Genomic DNA, 21,502 nt, shown 5'->3' with positions numbered 1-21,502 from the left:
TCACAAGTTGCAAAACCATTGAAATGAAAGTTATTGAAAAATTCTGAAAATAATAGTTTTGAATGTTTGAGCATAAGTAGGATTACGATTGATAATATTTTGATAAATATTATCAGGAAGTTGTAAGACTTTCTTCATAAAATTTCTTCTATTCCTTTTTAATAGGAATATATGTTGAAAAGAAAATTCTTTTGAAGCGTTTTGAAAAATAAGCCTTTCATCTTTCTGAGAATTTTTTATTATTTTATTACTACTATAAAAAATTTCAGTAGTAATTTTGAGACATTTTATAATATTCTTATTACTTTATTGGTAGTAAATAGTAAGAATATCATCAAGATTATCCTTTTGAAATTTGAAAAGTCTTGTATGAGTTTTAAACTCATAGAATTTTGGTTCAGTTCCTAAATAAGAATCTGATTGAGAAAATTTACCTTTGTTCAAAGAATTTGATTTTTTGATTGAGAAAGGTCTATATCTTGGTAGAATTTTGTCTTCAAAGGATTTTGAAGAAGATCTTGAAACAATATCTAAATAATTTTGTGTATTCTTCTCTCTTTCCATAGTATTCTTTTTAGGAGATAAGTTGAATAAAATAGTTTGATTTTCTTTGAATAAATAGTTTTTTGAGATAAAGATAAGACAAAATATCTTATCATGAAGAAAAATTTTATTTTGAAATGTTTAAAGCTTTGAAAGATTTAGAGATTCTTTTGAGGAAAAGTTTTAGACAATAATTGAAGCTATAGGTCAAGAATTGATAAGCATGAGATATTTTTAACAGATTTTTTGATTTTTTAGACAACTAATGTGTACTCGTGACTCCATAAATTTGGGTTCTTTTGTTATCTTTTGAAAAGAGGGGCACAAAATCAATCTTATCTCTTTGATAAAGTCGCTGACATAATTGACGCAGCCAATGAATCTTTGAAGAAAAGATTTGTCTAAGATTTCATCAGAAATTTTTTCAGTAAAATCTAGACTTCTCCGAATTGAAATAATTGAACCATTTTGAATATTTTACCTAAAAATTTTATTTTTATTTAACATAAAACAATCTTTTTAGCAGCGACTATTAAACCATTTTTCTTTATAACATGCATGAATGTATTGATATGTTTAAAATATTGTTCTATACATTCAGAAAATATGAGAACATCATCAATGTAAATAATAATAAAATTTGAAAACGAATTGAAAATATCATTCATGATTTTTTGAAATTCAGAAGGAGCATTTTTTAGACCAAATGACATAACATTCCATTCGTATTGATCGAAAGGAACATTGAATACAATTTTGTACTTATCTTCTTCTTTAATTTGAGTCCGTCAGAATCCTGATTTCTTATCAATTTTTGAAAAAATAACAGTTTTGAATAATTTATTCAAAAGATCTTTCTTTTGATAAAGTGGATAACAAATCCATTTAAGAGCAATATTGAGAGGCTTATAATTGATAACAAGACGAGGAGCACCTCGTTCAATTTTAACCGAATTATTGACATAGAATGCTGAGCAACTCCAAGGAGATTTGCTTGGACGAATTAAACCTTTGTCAAGTAAATCATTGATTTCCTTGATACAAAAGTCTAACAATTCTTTGTTCATTTGAATATGATGAGATTTTGTAGGAATATTTGATTTATAAAAATCAGAATTGTATGGAAGAGATACCACATGTTTCTTACGATCCCAAAAAGTATTTGGAATAGTAGAACAAATATCTTTTTCCATATGTTTTTGAAGACTTGAAATTTTTTCTTAAATTGAAGGATTTTGCAATTGTTCTTCAATTCTTTGAAAATTAATTTCTTCTTTGAGAAAACGAATATGATTTTTCTTGAAATTAATATTATTAACTATTTTTGAAATTGAAGTTTCTTTTAAAGAATTAACATCTTTATAAGAATGATGATTTGTAAATTTAAAACAAATTTCTTGATCAAAAATCTTTGTAGTTAAACCTTTTGAAATAGCTTGAAAATGATAAATTTGAACAATAAAAGGAGTACCAAGAATTACTTCTTGATCCAAATCTTTTACCAGATTAAAAATATTTTTGAAACAAATATTTGAATTACAAACATTAGCTTTTGAAAGTTTATATTAAATATTGAGTTTCTTACCTCTAGCACCATAAAGACAATCAGTAATTTTTTCAAAATATTTTGTAGGTGTCAATCCTTCACGGATACAATTTTGATCAGCTCCAGAATCAATAAGGACTCTAAAAGTGAATTCGAATTCTTTGTTGACTGCAATAGTCATATTGCAGCACCATTTTTTAAGTTGAATACGATTAATAACATTAATTATTTCTTCTTCAAATTGAATATTTGAAGGAATGAGAGACTCCAACAAACAATCAATCCAAACCACCACTTTGGACCAAAAAATCGGTGCAAAATAGCTACCCCCGACAGTAATCAAAATCACCACTTTCGATGACACCCATGGCGATGAACCACCATCGTTTACCTCGCCTCAACTAGGTAAACATTTTGATGGATCAACATCATCAAAACAACCCCCAAAAAACTAATGCAAGTTCTATGAAGAAATGCCCAGTTTAGACACTTTACAAGACAATTGCACCTATATCAATTGATGGTCCCGTGCTGTTTTTCCATCCAATGTTCAACACCATCGTATGATCCTGGACGTGCAATCAATTGAACCATTTCATTCCTCGATCCAATTTTGTAGTCAAAATCAGACCCAAAGTGGACTGACCTTCAAGATGCCAATTTTCTACTTTTTGCTAGGACCCACGCCACAGCAATCCCTCCAATAGATGCAGAATCATTAAAAACCTCTGTGGTAGACCCCCATTGTGTTGATCCCAAATTGTTGTAAAGAATGAAATTTAATGACTATGTGAAGTAATGAAGATCACAGCAAGAAACAAGATTCAAAGTATAGAAATAAACAAAGAGAATTTATCGCAGATGAACGATATATTATAAACTGACAATATGAAGAGAAATTACAGATACAACAATAATACTTAAATAAAACTGATAGAGGAGCCTTGTATTTATAGGTCACGTTTCAAACCCTAGAAAAGTAAGGTAAGAAAATATATTACAATTATGAGATCCATTTTCAACGGGATTTTATTTCCTTGTTGTTGAATGTGGTTAGACTCCTTTCCAACGTTAACAATACAAGATTCAAGACTCCTATTTGAGTTATACCTCTAACAATCTTCACCTTAACTCAAATTTCGGTACAACAAGCGGAGCTCCACAAAATTTCTCCACCTGAGAAATAAACCCTTTTACATCGAAACAAAATGGCAAATCTCCTCAACGCAGTAAACAAAACTCTCCATATAAACCATCATCCTCTACACGGCGTCCACAATCGACACCTGAACCCTACTTTCGAGTTCCCAAAATTTCACCAGGGAATTAATGTTTACCAAACAAGGTTGAAGCACACTCCGTATCAGAAACCATACAAAATGCCTTAACAGAAGACCCCTTACTAGAACTGTCACCTTTAACGTCCTCAAAAGCATTACAAACATCACTGACACCATAGTACCTACGCTCAATGGATCCAATCCTAACAACTAAACACAGTGCAACCATTGAAATTGGTGGCAAAGCGAAATCATCAACGCTCCCTCGAGCAATGTTCTAAACCGACCCATAGCCCGTCACAAAAGGTACTGTACCAAACTGAATATCCACCACGGTACTGAACTTGTCCATATGTCTCTTAACTGGTTTTACGCTCCCCTACAAGATGTACAATTGAGACATTCTCCGTCTCTCTAGTACAACATGGATACCCTTTCGGACCTTCAAAAATCTACCCCCACTGGAGAATTTATACCCTTTTGCATCCAGAGTACTAAGCAAGATGAGATTCTTTTTCAGGTCTGGAACATGTCGATCTCGATCAATTGTCCTGACCATCCCATTCCACAGCCTAAATCTGACTTGACCGATCCCAACAATACGACAAGATTGGTTGTTTCTTATTACAACTCTACTTTGCAGAACAGCCTCATATGTTTGAAAGAAATTTTGATTGGAACACATGATGCGACCATCCCGAATCAAGAATCCACTCCTCGTCGGGTCTAGATTCTATGTTAGATATCACGGTCAACATCACATCTCCGCCATCTGAAAAACCATCAACTACATTTGTTTCGTCTGAAGTCAAAGGTTGTGCTCCCCGATTTGCAGCTAAATCACCTTTAGCCTGCAATTCCGAATATGTCCCTTACGTCTGCAGTAGAAGCAAAACAAATTGCTGTAGCTCCAACCAAATGCTTCAACTTCTCCTTTGAGTGAAAAGTATCATAGACGTCGTCTATAGTCAAAGTATCCCAACTTTACAGAATGGTGTCCCAAAACGACGCATGAGAGTCAGGCAGCGAACACAACAAAATCAAGGCTAGATCCTTTTCATCGTATCTAACCTCCAACGTCTCCATACCTGCAACTATTTTCGTTAGATATCACGGTCAACATCACATCTCCGCCATCTGAAAAATCATCAACTACATTTGTTTCGTCTGAAGTCAAAGGTTGTGCTCCCCGATTTGCAGCTAAATCACCTTTAGCCTGCAATTTATAGCAATCCTTCCGAATATGTCCCTTACGTCTGCAGTAGAAGCAAAACAAATTGCTGTAGCTCCAACCAAATGCTTCAACTTCTCCTTTGAGTGAAAAGTATCATAGACGTCGTCTATAGTCAAAGTATCCCAACTTTACAGAATGGTGTCCCAAAACGACGCATGAGAGTCAGGCAGCGAACACAACAAAATCAAGGCTAGATCCTTTTCATCGTATCTAACCTCCAACGTCTCCATACCTGCAACTATTTTCTTGAACACTGCAATATGGTCCCCCAGTGACCCTCCTTCCGCCATGCAATGAGAATATAGCTTCTGCTTTAGAGCCAGTTTGCTCTTGAGACTTTTAGTCATGCATAACTCTCCAGTTTCAACCACAAGGCAGCCCTGTTTTCTCCTTCAAGACATCCTGCAGCATATTATTGGACAAATAAGATGGTTTTGCGATAAAGCCTTTCGATCCTTCGTTGTCCAATCAACTGGAATCTTCTCAAAACCTAATAGCACATCGTCCAAATCCAATTACATCAGAATAACCCACATCTTTACTTGCTACAAAGAAACCTTGTATTGCGATCCAACAGCGGAATGTCATACCTCGTGGTAGTCATCTCTGAATAAACTTCAACCAATCCACAAAAGAAGAATCAAACTCTGATACCACTTGTGGGGCGCGGAAGCTCTGATAGTACTTATTGATCCCAAAGGGTTGTAAAGAATGAGATTTAATGACGATATGAAGTAATGAAGATCACAACAAGAAATAAGATTAAAAGTAAAGAAATAAACAAAGAGAATTTATCGCAGAGGAACGATGTATTATAAACTGACAATATGGAGGGATATTACAGATACGACAATAATGCTTAAACAAAATTGACAGATGAGCCTTGTATTTATATGCCACGTTTCAAACCATAGAAGAGTCCTAAAAGGCAATAAAATATATTAACAGCGGAATGTCATACCTCGTGGTAGTCATCTCTGAATAAACTTCAACCAATCCACAAAAGAAGAATCAAACTCTGATACCACTTGTTGGGCGCGGAAGCTCTGATAGTACTTATTGATCCCAAAGGGTTGTAAAGAATGAGATTTAATGACGATATGAAGTAATGAAGATCACAACAAGAAATAAGATTAAAAGTAAAGAAATAAACAAAGAGAATTTATCGCAGAGGAACGATGTATTATAAACTGACAATATGGAGGGATATTACAGATACGACAATAATGCTTAAACAAAATTGACAGATGAGCCTTGTATTTATATGCCACGTTTCAAACCATAGAAGAGTCCTAAAAGGCAATAAAATATATTACAATTAAGAGACCCAATTTCAACAGATTTTGTTTTCCTTGTTGTTGAATACAGTTAGACTCATTCCCAACACCAACAACACATGATTCAAGATTCCTATTTGAGACACAACTCTAACACATTGCTATTAATGTCTTTCTTATGAAAATTGAAAATAGTTTTATTTATTATACCGACTTGTTTATAGGAGATTCGAGGATTTTATAAGAAATCGTTATCGATTTTTTTGTTGATTGTAGGTGATTGTTTACTGTATGTGGTGGTGGTTTTAGTGCTGGAGGAAGTTAATATAATGAATGGCCATTGAACCTTGCTATAAGGTACTATTTGTTCATCGAAATTTAAAAAGTTACTCTTTGCTTGATAAACTTTGCTATAAGTTACTACTTACTCTTCGAAATTTAAAAAGTTACTTATTGCTCACTCAAATTTGAACAAAATTACACATAAATCATCCATAACATTTTTACGAGTGTTATCTATTGCAAAATTTAGTAAGCAATGAGTAACTTTGTTTAAATTTAGATGAGTAATGAGTAACATTTTTAATTTTAATGAGTAAGTAATAGCATATAACGAGTAACTTTTTAAAAATCAATGAACAAGTAATAATCTACAGTGAAGTTCAATAACTATTCATTAAATTATCTCTGGCAGAGGATGAAGAAAAAGAGAATTTTTCATTTTGTTTTCTTAATTTTTAATAATATATTTTGGGACTTGGTTTGTTCTTTTTAAAAAAAATTTGGAGTATGATTGCAACTAGTCTTTTTTTTTTTAAATTTAAATATTTCATGATTTTTTATTGAGAAATTTGATAAAAATGAATAAAAATGATGATTTTTCGTAATAAAATGTTAAAATCGTGGTGGTGGTTTTAGTGCTGGAGGAGGTTAATATAATGAATGGCCATTGAACCTTGCTATAAGGTACTATTTGTTCATCGAAATTTAAAAAGTTACTCTTTGCTTGATAAACTTTGCTATAAGTTACTACTTACTCTTCGAAATTTAAAAAGTTACTTATTGCTCACTCAAATTTGAACAAAATTACACATAAATCATCCATAACATTTTTACGAGTGTTATCTATTGCAAAATTTAGTAAGCAATGAGTAACTTTGTTTAAATTTAGATGAGTAATGAGTAACATTTTTAATTTTAATGAGTAAGTAATAGCATATAACGAGTAACTTTTTAAAAATCAATGAACAAGTAATAATCTACAGTGAAGTTCAATAACTATTCATTAAATTATCTCTGGCAGAGGATGAAGAAAAAGAGAATTTTTCATTTTGTTTTCTTAATTTTTAATAATATATTTTGGGATTTGGTTTGTTCTTTTTAAAAAAATTTTGGAGTATGATTGCAACTAGTCTTTTTTTTTTTTTAATTTAAATATTTCATGATTTTTTATTGAGAAATTTGATAAAAATGAATAAAAATGATGATTTTTCGTAATAAAATGTTAAAATAAAGGTGGTAAAAAAAGGGTAACATTAAGATGTTTTGCAAAATAAACTTTTTACGTAGGGACGTTTTGCACTAATAGTCCATAAAAATCAAGTCATAACAAATTCAATAAATTAGGGACAAATGGTTCAAATTTTCTCCTATGGGAAAGGTAAAAGGTGTCGTGGAATGTTTGTCTAGCGACATGTTAATCCACTGAAAACGGATTTACTGTAGATTCACTCCGTTACTCCAAAATCCATCAAATTACATGATTACATTTGCCAATTCAAGCTTAGAATCCACGTCTACTTCTCTTTTATCTACAACTTTCTTGCAAAAATTCTTGAAATCTCAGATTTCTTCAACTGACTTGAGTTAAATTCAATTGAATACCAGAAAAAGCAAAAAATTTCACATTCCAAAGGTCTAAACGATGTCATATGAGGAGGACGAGGAGACTTTCGAGCATACCCTGTTGGTAGTCCGGGAAGTATCCGTTTTCAAAATCCCGCCCCGATCCACGAGTGGCGGGTACAAATGCGGCGAGTGGTTACAGTCCGACAAGATCTGGACGGGTCGGCTCCGTGTGGTGTCTTGCAAGACCCGCTGTGAGATCCGCCTCGAGGATCCGAATTCCGGCGAGTTGTTTGCCGCGTGTTTCGTGAATCCGGGTCAAAGAGAGAGCTCTGTTGAATCGGTATTGGACTCTTCGAGATACTTCGTGTTGAAGATCGAGGATGGGCAAGGGAAGCACGCCTTCATAGGGTTAGGGTTTAACGAGAGAAATGAAGCGTTCGATTTCAATGTCGCTCTTTCGGATCACGAGAAGTATGTGAAGAGGGAGGGCGACAAGGATGTTGGTGTCAATGGTGGTGGTGAGGGGGGTAATGAGGAGAATCATATTGATATTCATCCTGCTGTTAATCATAGGTTGAAGGTAATTTCTTAACTTTTCTTTAACTTCTGGAGTTTTGTGAAAGGCTTAATTATGCTTAGAGATTAAGTTAGAAATATTAAATTTTGAAGTAATTATTGAAGCTGCTTAATGGCTGATAATTCTTTGAGTTTGATGTGACTATTTTGATACTTGAGATGATTGTAGAACTGACAAATAGTTTCCAATTTAGTTTTCTTGGTTTTAGAGGGAAAATGGATAACAGCTTCAATAAATGCGTGACCTACAGTTCATATATGGCATGTAAGTTTTTGGTTGTTTGATCTGTAGGAAGGGGAAACTATTCGGATAAATGTAAAGAATAAAGTATCTGGCGGAACGGGCATGCTTTCAGCTGCAGGGTTATCGAGTGGGCTTTCTGGAACTGGGAAATCTAAAACCCTTGGCCTTGCACCACCACCTAGTGGAGGAGGGAAGATTAGGTCTCCTCTTCCGCCCCCACCCAACGATCCTGCTGCAGGTAGGATTAGTTCTCCTGGCCATGACACTGCTGTGAAGGGATCCAAGGAAAATGTGAAGCAGTCAAATGATCCTTTATCTGATCTCTCTCAACTCGAGGTATGTCTTCATTTTCTGTTCTCTAAGCTGCTTCATCGATTTTCATGATTTGGAATTGGCAAATATAATATAAGTGGCAAAAATCTGATCTTAATGTTCCAAACTTCTTGTTTTATGCTTCTACACATCTTATACGATGGCTGAATTTTTTTTTCTGAAATAGTTTTTGAAAATTGAGATGGATGGGTGATGCTGTTATATTTTCTCCATTCCATACCTCGTTCCAGTTGGTGATAAATTATATCAATTATTAGATCTGATGGTGCATTTTGGTAATTATTATATCTGAAAACAAAGTCCCAAATCTCAATGTGTTTTCTTTGCCACTGGCACAGTCATGTATTCCTTGGTACCGGAACTTGTATCACTTCTGGTTTTACTATGTTAAGATGGACGGACAACTTTTTAGTGACTAAATATTGATGAAATATTTTGGAATTATATTTTATTTGTCATGCAAAATTTTTCTTTACCAAATTGATGGAATTTCATTATTCTGCCATAATTTAACACGACTTTGATGCAGGAATCACCAATCTATTGCAATTATGTGTTTTTCTTAATGTCATTTCTTAATACAGTTATAAATGGTGCTGGTAATCTCAAAAATCTACTCTTAATAGATGAATAACATCACAGGGAGCTTCCAAGAGAGCGAGAGGGCTTTGCTGAGGGTGGTCATTACAGATTTTTTGATATCATGCCATTATATGTTGGTGTCATTTTCAGTTCTATACATGTGTACAAATGGCAGTTAATTATATTGATAAAATATTCTCATTTTATGAGGAAGATCTCTCAATGGGGGAGAATTAAGTGTATTTATATATAGGGTAATGAAGAAAAGTAGAAGTCTAATTCGGATTGTCAATAATTTCTCAGATTAGGTTCGCATAACAAAATTAGAAAATAATATTATCAGGAAGAACAACCTAGAAGTCTTCAGTATCATTACTACTACTGGAATATATATTTTATTACCCTATTATCTTCCTCATCACTATCAGTTTCTCTTATTCTTTATCAGCGTCCTCCACTTGCAATAGTTCTTTCTCCTTAGATGCTGGAAAAAGTTGAAAAAAATCCGAGTATTTAGACTGGTGGTTAAGAAGATTCATGAACTTTATGTACTAGGCTATAAAAAAGAGCACAAAAAGTTAAGGACAACAATAAATAGTTAGTAAATGTGAGTTGAGGCGTGAGCCTTTAATATGGCACTCAAGTTGTAAGTTTCTAGACATAATTAGAACCTCGTGTGTGGTGTAAGCCTCAAAATACTCTATCATGGTTTTTATGAGATTATCTTTTGAAAGCTGGCTGGATCTTTCTTAAAATACACTCCCATGTTCCCTGAAATAAATAAACTCTTCCACTTTAACTTCCCAAATTACTGCTCACTTACCCTAGAATCATCATAAAAAACAAACCATTTTCTCCCTTTGACTTTTGTATCTTCTCTCTTTTTCTCTATTTCTGACCCTTTTCAGCATACTGCCAACTGATACACCAAAGAACACTGCTGCTTTTCTCCGGGACCATCACTGACATAATTCCCTCCTTCGATCTTCACCTACTCTTCCTCCTCAATTAAAGTCACTGTTAATAGAGTTGCGCAACTAGGAATAAACTATTTCACCAATTCTACCATCTAACTCTCAAAGCACTTCTTGGATTGGATGCTTTTATCTCTCTTTATCTTAATTCTTTCTGCAATTCGTAGGATTTTTTCATATTGCTATTAGTTATCTTTTAGATTTTGCATAGATGGTAACAATGTTAATGGTGATGAAGATGTACTTTTGGAGCTGAGGATTGGTGATTGTAGTGGCTTTTTTAGCTATTAGGAGTGTTTATTTTCCTGCGATCGAGATGATGTTTTCTTTTGGTTGAGGAAGTGATATTGAAGTTTCGGTTCTTATTGTTTGGAATTTACTGGTGCAATTGCAGTGGGCCAAGGGCAGTGGCAGCAATCTCTAGGTTAGGGAGCTGGGATGGTCTCCAAGTGATGTGAAACGAAATAGCAAATGGAGAGATGAATATGTTGGGGTTGAAAGAAAGGTGGGACCTAGTTTGTGTAAAGGTAAAGTTGGAAGTGTACTAACCAGGATTTTCAAATGAAGATGGAAGGTGGAGATAGTTCTCTGGATGCTACCCCACGTTATGCTCCAAATTGGACTTTATTGCATCTCCCTTGTGCCTTAAAAAAGAACGCCTTAAAAAAGAACTGAAATACTTCTTCGTTACATGTCCAAAACAAACTTAGCCTCCGTTTGGGAAGGATTTATAAATGATTTATAAATAGATAGAAATGAGTGGTGGATAAGTGGATACTACTTGTAGGTCTATTGAAATGTGTGGTTGAAAAAGAAGTTTGACCATCTATAAATATAAGTCATTTGTAAATTAGCCAAATGAAGGCTTAAACACCTCCATCTAATGAGTGACAGAATTTGGGACCAAGTAGTCTTGGTGTTCCAAGTAGACCTCCCAAGTTCTGAGTCGCCTTTAAGCACTCCGTGCAGTTTTTACCGAGTGTAAACCTGGAGGTGAATAAGTATTAGAATACATAATTTATTGTTGGTCCAAGTTGAAAATAAGCAAGTTAAGTACTTATTTGAAAGTGAGGCTTAAAGCAACGTTATTCAGCACCCCAAACAACACCTTAAGATAAGTAAAAAACATAGATCCCCATCTAGCTGGCTCAAAGAAGAGAAATTACAAGAATACTCCTGAGCATGAATTATTTAGAAAAACAAAGTAGACATAAGAATGGAACCATATAGAACAACACCCTACTAACCAAGTTAGATTGGACAATATTGGACATTATTAAACAAGAAAGAGAAGATAAAAGTTTGTTTATCATACTGTCGTGATGATTTAATATTGTACAACAAGCATGCACTTAGTTAAGAGAGTTTCCAGAAATGGTTCTTGCATCTTGCCAATATCAAATAAGTGCTAGTTCTTCAAGTGGCTATCGGCATCTCGTGTCTGTCTGTCTGAACTAGTTTTATGTTGTATGAAATGATTCTCTTCTCTGCATAATTAGGAGTTGAAATTTTTCTCCATCGGCATCTTTTCTTGTTTTACTGTGCACTATTAGTTAGAAAATGCAAGATATCATTGAACTTTTAAGCGAACAAAATATTAAGTGTCTTTCGTGTTGGCATCTGCAGAGGAACCTTCCTGCCAGTGCTGGATCAGGGTCTGCTAAAACCTCTGCAGCCGGCTGGGCAGCATTTTGATAATGTGAATGGTACTTTTGTTGGTTGTTGTATGAAGAAAGATGAGAGAATGAAAATAAATGTTATGTCAAAGAAATTCATCGTTTGCTCCATTTTTGGAAAATAATGATTCTCAGAAATTGTTAATATGCGCGTTTGACATGGTTTTCTGCCATATTTTGAGATAGAGACCGGCTTTGTCCATGAACTTATATTAGAAATCTTGCAAATGGTTACATCACTAACATTGATTCCGTCCTCAAAAACTACTTGACGATATTAAATTGGCTAATTTAATAGATACTTTTTACGAATGTCAACTAAGTATCGTAAGTAAATTGTTTTCATTTGTTCAGTCATTTGATAATATGAGTCATTTTTTAATAAATAATCGCTATGAGTCAAACTCAATAAAATTTGACTAACCTTTTTATGTTGACAATAAACCTTTGATAAGACAATAAACATTAGTTGTCCTGAATCTTTCATTACTAGCGTTTGGAGTCCCGAACATTTTAAATGTCTCCGTTGAAGGTCATTTTATTATGAAAACTGTAGTTTGAAAATGTCCATTTTACCATTAGTTTGAAATAAATTAAAACACAGAACTACAAATAACAAAATAGGAAAAGTAACAAAAATATGTAAATAAAAAAAAGGAAAAGGGAAAACAAGAATAATTCCATAGATACAGAGAATTATTGATAAAAATGATGCAGGTGTTGCATTAGCAACATCTGAATGGTTCATTATCTATGTTGGTGGTGTAAAAAATCAATGAAACACTACAAGTGTCTTTCTGTAAGAATTTTGTCAAATTTTTTTTGTACTTGTAATAAAATTGGGAAAACAATTAGACTTCATCAATACCTACACTACCTTACTAGACCCTACCAAAAACTTGGCCATTCACATCGTTACCTAACCACCACCACCTTGTCAGCAATAATAACCTTGGCAACATCCATTCATTTTTAATCTCCATAGTTAATCAGGAAAGAAATGGATCATATTTTAAATCAAACTAGGGATAAAATCATCATTTTACTGAAAAATTGATATCTCAACTGTCTGATTTCCGAAAAAAATGACCTCTGGTGCGAATGTTTGAAAGGCTTAGAACTCCAAGTTTAAAATAAAAAATTCGAGATCCCATAGTCACGACCTTCAGAAGTTTGAAACCCCATGTACAATTTACACTAAAAATTTAAAAGTTAACTACCATTTTCGAGCAATCGCCTGTAATTCCAAGAACAGACAAATATTTCACCCTTCACAATTTGCTCTGTATATGAATAATATTAATCCCTTCCCATCATTAATGACCAATATCTCCGTATAAATAATAGCATATAGCCCCTAGGATTTCCTTCCTCAATTTTCAAAGTTCTACACAAAATATTCATCATATATGACATTAGATTCGACAGACTTGAAAGGAAGAATTTAAAAATAAATTCATAAAGTTATATCTATGAATTTTTGTATGCATATGAAGACAAATAAACACAACAGGAAAATACATACCCATACACAGATCGTTGAGTTGAGGGTTAAGCCGACCCAAAGCTTCTATGTCAAAAAGGGTAAAATAGAGAGTTATAAACGACCATTCTTGACCTTGCCTTCAAACAAAAGTCATGGTACCACAATTTGCAAGAGAAGGCAATACCATTTGCACTTCAGAGGCGATTGCTTAACATTAGCAATTTCTCCAATACACTGATGGAATTACGACTCGATTAATTGCAAAATTGCAAGGGGCTTCTCATAGATATCAAACCTGTATGTAGCACACCTTAAGAAAAGGTTTTCAACTATTCTAAATCTTTTCAAAAAAACAAACACGAATCGATACCGTACCCACGACATGCAAAATTTACCCTGTACAGCACTGTATAGCAGATCCTCTGGTTAAGCAATAGTTGTGAATAACAATGATGACAGCACCTTATGTTCTGCAATTAGAGAAGGGGAAAAAATAATTCATACTTGAATGTTTACTGCTCCTGGTACTCCGCCTTCAGAACCCAAAAGGACCCATTAGGGTTTTTCTTTAAAATAGCTATCTCCTTTAGAAGATTCTTAAATAGTGGTAGATCTTTTGATGGTATCCTGTCTTTGAAATGCTCGACAATGCTGACTGAATCTGTGCTTCCACCTTTCCGTTGGATAAATGTACAAATTTGACGAATCAAAACTTCTGGCTGCGATCCGAAGGTGTTCGATGATCTAGAAGGCCCATTACTTGCAGATCTTTCACGGCCACCAGAAGTTGAAGCCATGCCAAACTGATGCTCAAGCCCATCACCAACTGCTGTTTCTTGGTTTTGTCTAATCTTAGCCAGCAACTCAGTTGAGGACAATGCTTTACCTGACGATGTCCCAGCAGTAATCTGATATGGCCTGCTGGCTTCATTATTTGGTACGTCTTCCAATGGCCTTGAATTGGTTACTAATTGGGAATTAACAGTTGACCCAAATTTCCTTCTGACAGATGGTGGTCCACCAGCAGCACCTGATTTTCCGGTCCAGGTTGGAACTGTTATACTTTCTTGGTTTCTAAGTATTCGTGACTGGCGCAGTGCTTCAGCAGCTCTCTGTGCAACTTGGGAAGCTTCTTCCTCAAGCTTTGTCTTGTCTTCATCATGAGCATTCAAGATGGCGTCATGGTTCACAGCACTCTGGATAAGCAAAACACGACCATAACAGAGAGGTTACATATGCATCCTGGGGTGGCGGGGAACAGAAAGACGAGTAATAAGCAAAAGTATGCATATCACCAGCAAATGGTTTGTACTGACTTCTAGATTCTGCAAGGATAATCTTGGTGTTTGTGTGTGTGTGTGTGTGTGTGTGTGTGTGTGTGTGTACATATATAGAAAGGAGAGGAAATGGATGGGATAAACCACGAAAGTGAGAAAGAAGAGTCATCTCTTTCCAAGAAAAAATGGAAAAACAATTTATCTAAAGCACACGCTCATTTTTAGGTCTAGTGATCAGTAATACAATTGATCCTACATTAGATAAATTTTATGTGGCCTCAACTCCGTGTAGTTTTCATAACATACAGAAGTCATTAAACAAATGTGAAAAACCTGAGAACATATATAGTGTAGTTATCTGTACCAGCTAGCTAAAAATATCGTTTTACGTCCATTACGCTACCAAGTAAGCCAAGTAAAACGGGATACAACAGAAGAAACATGCAATAACTTTTATATTTAAAGAAAATAAATGACAAAGCAATTAGAAAAGTACGTGAATCCCATGAGCATCAAAAAGACTCCGCAGAAAGCTTGTATCTTCATCTACATCACCAGGACCGGCTGTTTCTTCACCATTAGCCTCTGAATTATGCCCCAAGTCAGTTGTGGAACCATTAGGATTTGATTTGGAAGCTTTCTCAGAATCTGGCTTACCCTGTTTATTTTTTTGGGCCCCTACAACAGCTACTTCTTCCAACAACTGACCAAAAATACTAGATGTTTCTGTAGAGAGACCATTTTCATCCTCATTTAACGTGAAAAGATCCTTCATATCACGAGCTTTGAAAAATCTTCTCTGACGTGGATTCTTCAATATTTTATTGGTAAGGAAATGTTTGTAGATCTGCCTGTGATACACCTTCTCTTCAATTGTTCCACGAGTAATCAATCTATAAACTGTAACGTCCTTTCTTTGACCAATACGCCAAGCACGTTCCCGGGCCTGTCTTACAACTGCTATTATAAGCAATGTAGCATCATAATAAGCATATCACCGGATAAAAGCATTTGAATACACCCTCAACAGTCGCAAAAGATAATTCCCATCCCATCCCATCCCGAACCCAAAGAAGAAGGTAAGAGAAGGAACAGATACAGTTTTTGTAAAATTTACAAAAATTGGATGATGTTATTGAAGTCTCAAAGTTCTAAACTCATGATAAGCTATCGAAATTCATCTGGAGAAATTTGTTAACAAAATTCACAATCGAATAAAACAGACCTGCATATCAGTCGAGGGGTTCCAGTCAGGGTCAAAAATGATCACCCTGTTGGCACCAGTCAAGTTTGTTCCCAAACCACCAACCTTCGTCGTCAAAATAAAAACGAACACATCCGCAGAATTGTTAAATTCATCTATCAGAGCCATTCTCTGTTTTACAGGAGTGAGACCATCCATTCTCCTGTAATTATATCCATCAGCAACCAAAAAATTCTCAAGAATATCAAGCATCTGTTGAGTTTGTGAAAAAAGAAGAACACGATGTCCCTGCTCCTTCCACACCTTAAGCACTTGAGCAACCACCTTCACTTTTCCACTACGTTCAGGATTTCCGTAGTCTGGATTCCCTTGAGAATGTTCTCTCTCAAGTAGATCAGGATGGTTGCAAATCTTACGCATCACATCAATTCCATAAAGAGAGTTCCTGTTTCCATCAAAAATTTGTTCAACCTCAGAGCTAGCAAGAAAAGCACGATATACAGATCGCTGCCCTGGAGTGAGACTGCAAAAGAGGACATGTTCAGTCTTCTTTGGAAGATGAGCATTCACATCAGCCTTCATCCGCCGGAGGAGGTAAGGCATGATCAAGTCACGTAGAACCACAGCACATCTGCAAAAATCTGGATTTAGTAGGGGAAAAACTGTGAAGGACAAAATAATCTTAATGACATACTTTCAAGAATAAAATCTTCCACTACGACAATAACTGTAGAAGATTTTTCTCAAAGTGCATCAAGTAGGAATAAAATATCAAATGCAAAATCCTTGGGGTTGCTATCACGAGCATCTTTTCATATTCATTAACTTTTTCCATTTCTTCCAGCCAATTTCAACTCTCTGTGTTTCCATTTCAGGTTCGTCTTTTCTATTTATGGTGCATTCTTTTCTGTACCTATAACTTGTCGTTACCAATTTAATAATGGAACATTATAAAGCAAAAGCTGATAGAGATAGAACCGGGCAGAATACTGTCATTCCCTCCCCCCACTTGACTTCCACATAATTTTGTATAATCAGGAAACAAATGAGATTTTCTAAAACATCAACATTCACACCTGTAAGCAGTAGAAACTTGCAAAGGAGTTGCATTAGCATAACCACCAACAGATATGGGAACAGCAAATTCGGCCTCAAAAACAGGTAAGACACCCAGCTTTCCAGGGAAGACGAAATCAAACAAGGACCACAACTCAGACAGTTTGTTTTGAATAGGTGCACCCGTCATTATTACACGATGAACAGTCTGCAACTGTTTGCAAACAAGAGTGATTTCAGCATTTGGATTTCGAATCCTATGTCCTTCATCTAAAATGGCATATCCCCATTCAATATCAAGCAATTTATCACCTAGCAACCGAAGTTGTTCATAAGTGGTGATCAGCAGACCAGATTCTGACGTCAAAACACGATATATCAGAGCGTCCCATCTTTTGGGACTTTTAGAAGATATTTTTCCTTCACTATCACTATCAAGCGATTCATCACTTTCATTATCGCTTTCATTTGATTTTGATCGCTTTTTCTTACTGGTCATTTCCTGAGCAGAGTCATGTAATATCTCCACATGAAATCTCGAATACCATTTCATAGCTTCTCTCTTCCACTGCCGCAAGAGGGTAACAGGACAAATAACAATGCTTGGTTTGTACATTCTACTGAAATGCAATGATCCAAGGAAAGCTAAAACCTGGATGGTTTTACCAAGACCCATCTCATCTCCCATTATTCCGCCTGCCCTTTGACAATGTAGTTCCCATAACCACTGTACTCCAACCTTCTGATAGTCAAAAAGCTTGCTAAAAATTGTTTCTGGGATTCTCAGCCCCCCTTCAAGTGTCACAAATGAGGGTCCTTCATCCTCCACATCTTCGATAGCTTCCAAATCGTCTTCTTCAAAACTAGAGGTGATTGCATCTTCATGTAATAACAAGCTTAGTACTGGCAAAATAATTATTTGGGGGGGTTTAAACTTCCATCATCCTTACATTTCCATGTTCTAAGAGTAGCATATTCGTAAAGGTGTGCAGTGACAAAGTATACTAATTTCAACATAACCCTTATATTCTGTCTTTCCAAGAATTTAAGCAGGCTACAGGAAACAAAATTGCAAATCTTAACAGCATTGACATACCAGCTTCTTCGTTTTCCTCTCGAGAAGCTAGCCTTCGCCACTTCTTTGATGGCAATGGTCTTTTCTTCTTTCTTTTGCCGTCTTTATCCTTCACTGTCTCAGTTTCCAGGGACTGAGAGATTTTCAAGGGAGCTTTTAGCCTTTGAAAAGGATGGGTGGGAGCCTCAAGTTTTGGGACTGATTCTGGATCAAGCAACTTAGTTGTGGGGCGAGCTTGTGCAGCCTCTGATATTGACCGAAGAGCTCTATCTACGCTAGATGAAGCAAGATTGTTATTACTGTTTACATCTTCAGCTACCCTGTGCCTGCTGGATGGTTCTGGTTCCTCTATACGGCGTTCAAAGCCTTGAAGCCTGTGAAACGGAGTTAAAACTCCTTTCCGAACTAACTCATCCCTTTCCTAAGATAAATAATGTACCGTTAGCCCCGATATCCAACTTCCTGATTTATCTATACACTAATAACAATAGAAGTTTCACACAGATATGTTTATGCAAAGTAGTAATAACCACAATAAAATCACTCACTGTTTCCACAAACCCTGTAGAGGCCACATTTAGAACAGCATCAAAATCATCATCTTCAACGAATGAAACTGTTTTCAACCTTTTGTTCTTGTTCTTTTTCTTGCTTGTTTTCTGAATCTCCTTCAACTTTCGTGTGGTTTTAGGCTCTTCCTTGACAAGATCTCTTAACAACTTGTTATCCTTAATGTCATTGGAAGAATCCAAAATTTCTTTCTCAAGTTGAGCCTTTGTTTTTATCAAGCTTCTTAATCGATCTGCAGCGAGAGCATGCTGAAGGGTCACATCATTTGGAGATGCCCCAAGATAATCTTTTTCAATATCTGCAGGTCCCTGCTTCCTTTCGTCTTCACCTTCAGAGAAAATATCATCATGTCTTTTGAAGCTCTCTAATTGTTCAACAGCAGATGTAACAGCATTTATTTCAATTTCAACAGCTCTCAATTTGTTGTACAAATTTTCATGAACAGTAGATAGTGTTTTGTTGCTTTTGGTTTGATTGTGAAGCTCCTCATCTCCATCCCTTCCAGTTTCACTTTTGTCTTCAGCATTTTTTCCTGCCTGTCAATAGACAAGCTACCATCAAATTAACTGTTAAACAAGACCACCAAGCATGCAAACTTCATGCATAAATTTAAACACGTGAGAAAGGTCTATCAGACATTCTCATATAAAGTGACTGAAATATAGTGATTGCCTAATAAGCCCAACATGCACATTCTTGATGTCCAAACACATTTCCAGCCAAACTGGATCAAGATCACAGGGTTACAAAATAGCCAACTTGTGAAAAATGACTACAAAAGAGTGATAAGCAGCTAATAGAACTCATCCATCAAACTCATTCACCCTGAGTTAGGTTTAACAAATTACATGCAATAAATTAGGCGAAGACAAAGGTAACAAGGCCAAGCTGACCTTTTCTAAAATGTCACGTTCAATGTCTTCAGGATTTGCAGACGTAACACCTAAAGTGCTGAGCAAAACCATATCTTCCTCCTCTTCTTCCATCGAACTCAATCATATATGCTTTCACAAAAATGCCAACTGCAATTACAGAATTTGGCCTTTCATTATTCAGGAGGCTTACAGCCATTGAAATGCAACTTTAGGGAGATTTCGAAGAATCATGCTCTACCAACACATGGGGTTTATAAAAGTAAAGAAAGTCAAACATCCAGCCAACAAAATTTCCAAAAAGCAGAGAGTAAATTCTATTATAGAGCAATGTTATTGAACCAGAAACTCATTAAATTTATTAATGCAATTCAATTACGCAAACAAATGCTTACCTATAACTACAATGAAAGCTTATAAAACTTTTAACCGAACCATAAAGAAATTCCATGAACTACAATAAGAACGGCACAATTAGCGAATAACCTTTAAATTTTCGAATAATGAGAAAAAAAAATTACAAAAAAAAAGTCTCATAAGGTAACCCATCAACAAATTACACTGCTGACGCCCAATTTCAATACAAAGAGTAACCGACATTTACATCCAAATATCGCATCCATGGAAACACGATATACGGTTTAGTCATGTAATGGAATAGCGATTGGAATAAATAATTAGAATATTGGTACATGCATTTGAGGTTTTTACTCAAGTATCAAATTTTGAGGGGATTCAGCTTTTCCAAAAATCGATCAATCCACAAGAGAAACCCTAAAAGTAATGACGACGAGATTTATGAAATCCTCTATTGGTTTATCTCTCTCCCTATCTACCTGGTGTTTGATGTGGCGGTGGGGGTTTGATTTGGTCAGATTTTGGACAATTTAACTATCTAAAAATATGAGTTTCTTGAAGGGTTGGGCAAGTAATTAGCCTACGTTTGACAAATCTAAAAATTAACTTGTAATTTATTTTTAAATTAAAACTTTTATTTTTATTTATTTATTCAGTACTTACTTTTGTCACATTATAATTTTAGTAACTAAAATAATAACTACTCTTACTGCTAATATTTTCAAAGAACAACTTATAATATCTCCAATATATTTTTATGGATTGTCTGCATTATGACAAATTAAAAAGTTATGTCTATGATTAGTGATAAAAATTTGATTCAAAAAACTCATGTAGGGTGCGAAGGGGAGTCGGAGATGGGTTCAATGAGTTAATTTTAAATTGGATTAAAATCACTTTATCCAATCTTTGTTATGTTAAAATCTTATGGATTATCAAGTTCAATTGGATAATTTTCAAATTACTCAAAAGACCTGTATATGTGGTGAAAAGATGAACATGACTTTCCAATTTTCATTTTTTGAGGGTCATATTGAGCATAATTTTTCATTTACTCGAAATTGAGCTTTGTAGCGATTATTATTTCAAGGATGTAGCTTAAGCATCAAAGAATTTTCTTGATCAATTTTTCTTGGATCCTTTATGTGGGTAATATGGTAAATTTTCTTGATTCTGCTTTCGTAGTTGTTAGTAATTATAATAATAATAAAAAAAAAAGATTGAACCCCAACCTTGAAGGCCCCCACCGTCCCGCCCCTAGAGTTTTGTGAGGGAAGTAAATCGCGGGATGTGCCCCAGTAGGCCAGGGAACAAGAGTTGTTTGTACACTGCGCCTACAAGGAGTCCAATTCCATGTTTCAGAAATCGAACCCCCACACTGCGGCTGCCAGCAAGACGTGAGATAACCTCACTCCTGTCATTTGCACCACTAGGCTATGTCTCGGGAGGCAGTTGTTAGTAATTATCTGTTGGGCTTTGGATCGCTGTTGCA

General features: G+C 35.2%; 2 protein-coding genes across 7 annotated transcripts; one reads left to right on the top strand and one right to left on the bottom strand.

Moving 5' to 3' along the window:
• Nucleotides 1-7,536: 7,536 nt before the first annotated feature.
• On the top strand, nt 7,537-12,323 carry LOC111402476 (uncharacterized protein At1g03900-like). Of its 2 annotated transcripts, none has more exons than XM_023030831.1 (3): nt 7,537-8,308; nt 8,597-8,884; nt 9,524-9,669. In XM_023030831.1, exons 1-3 carry the CDS (start codon nt 7,805-7,807, stop codon nt 9,554-9,556), a joined length of 825 nt encoding a protein of 274 aa, XP_022886599.1. In that variant the 5' UTR covers nt 7,537-7,804; the 3' UTR covers nt 9,557-9,669. The 2 variants fall into 2 exon arrangements, with proteins under 2 accessions (XP_022886599.1, XP_022886590.1); XM_023030822.1 differs by lacking the exon at nt 9,524-9,669 and adding an exon at nt 12,064-12,323 and having other exon boundaries at nt 7,539-8,308.
• A 1,220-nt stretch (nt 12,324-13,543) lies between these two features.
• Nucleotides 13,544-20,576, bottom strand: LOC111402459 (protein CHROMATIN REMODELING 8). 5 transcript variants are annotated; one of them, XM_023030783.1, is made up of 8 exons: nt 20,490-20,576; nt 19,675-19,803; nt 18,760-19,317; nt 18,233-18,632; nt 17,157-18,015; nt 16,102-16,711; nt 15,373-15,822; nt 13,544-14,795 (listed from the first exon to the last, which is right to left on the bottom strand). In XM_023030783.1, exons 2-8 carry the CDS (start codon nt 19,765-19,767, stop codon nt 14,112-14,114), a joined length of 3,654 nt encoding a protein of 1,217 aa, XP_022886551.1. In that variant the 5' UTR covers nt 19,768-19,803; nt 20,490-20,576; the 3' UTR covers nt 13,544-14,111. The 5 variants fall into 5 exon arrangements, with proteins under 5 accessions (XP_022886551.1, XP_022886549.1, XP_022886567.1 ...); XM_023030781.1 differs by having other exon boundaries at nt 20,350-20,544; XM_023030799.1 differs by lacking the exon at nt 20,490-20,576 and adding an exon at nt 20,214-20,326.
• Nucleotides 20,577-21,502: the final 926 nt, after the last annotated feature.

This window comes from Olea europaea, chromosome 1, assembly GCF_002742605.1.
Source record: "Olea europaea var. sylvestris chromosome 1, O_europaea_v1, whole genome shotgun sequence".
Classification (NCBI taxonomy): Eukaryota; Viridiplantae; Streptophyta; class Magnoliopsida; order Lamiales; family Oleaceae; genus Olea; species Olea europaea.
Note: the sequence above shows the minus strand (reverse complement) of the source record. Positions and strands in the feature narration are given on the sequence as shown.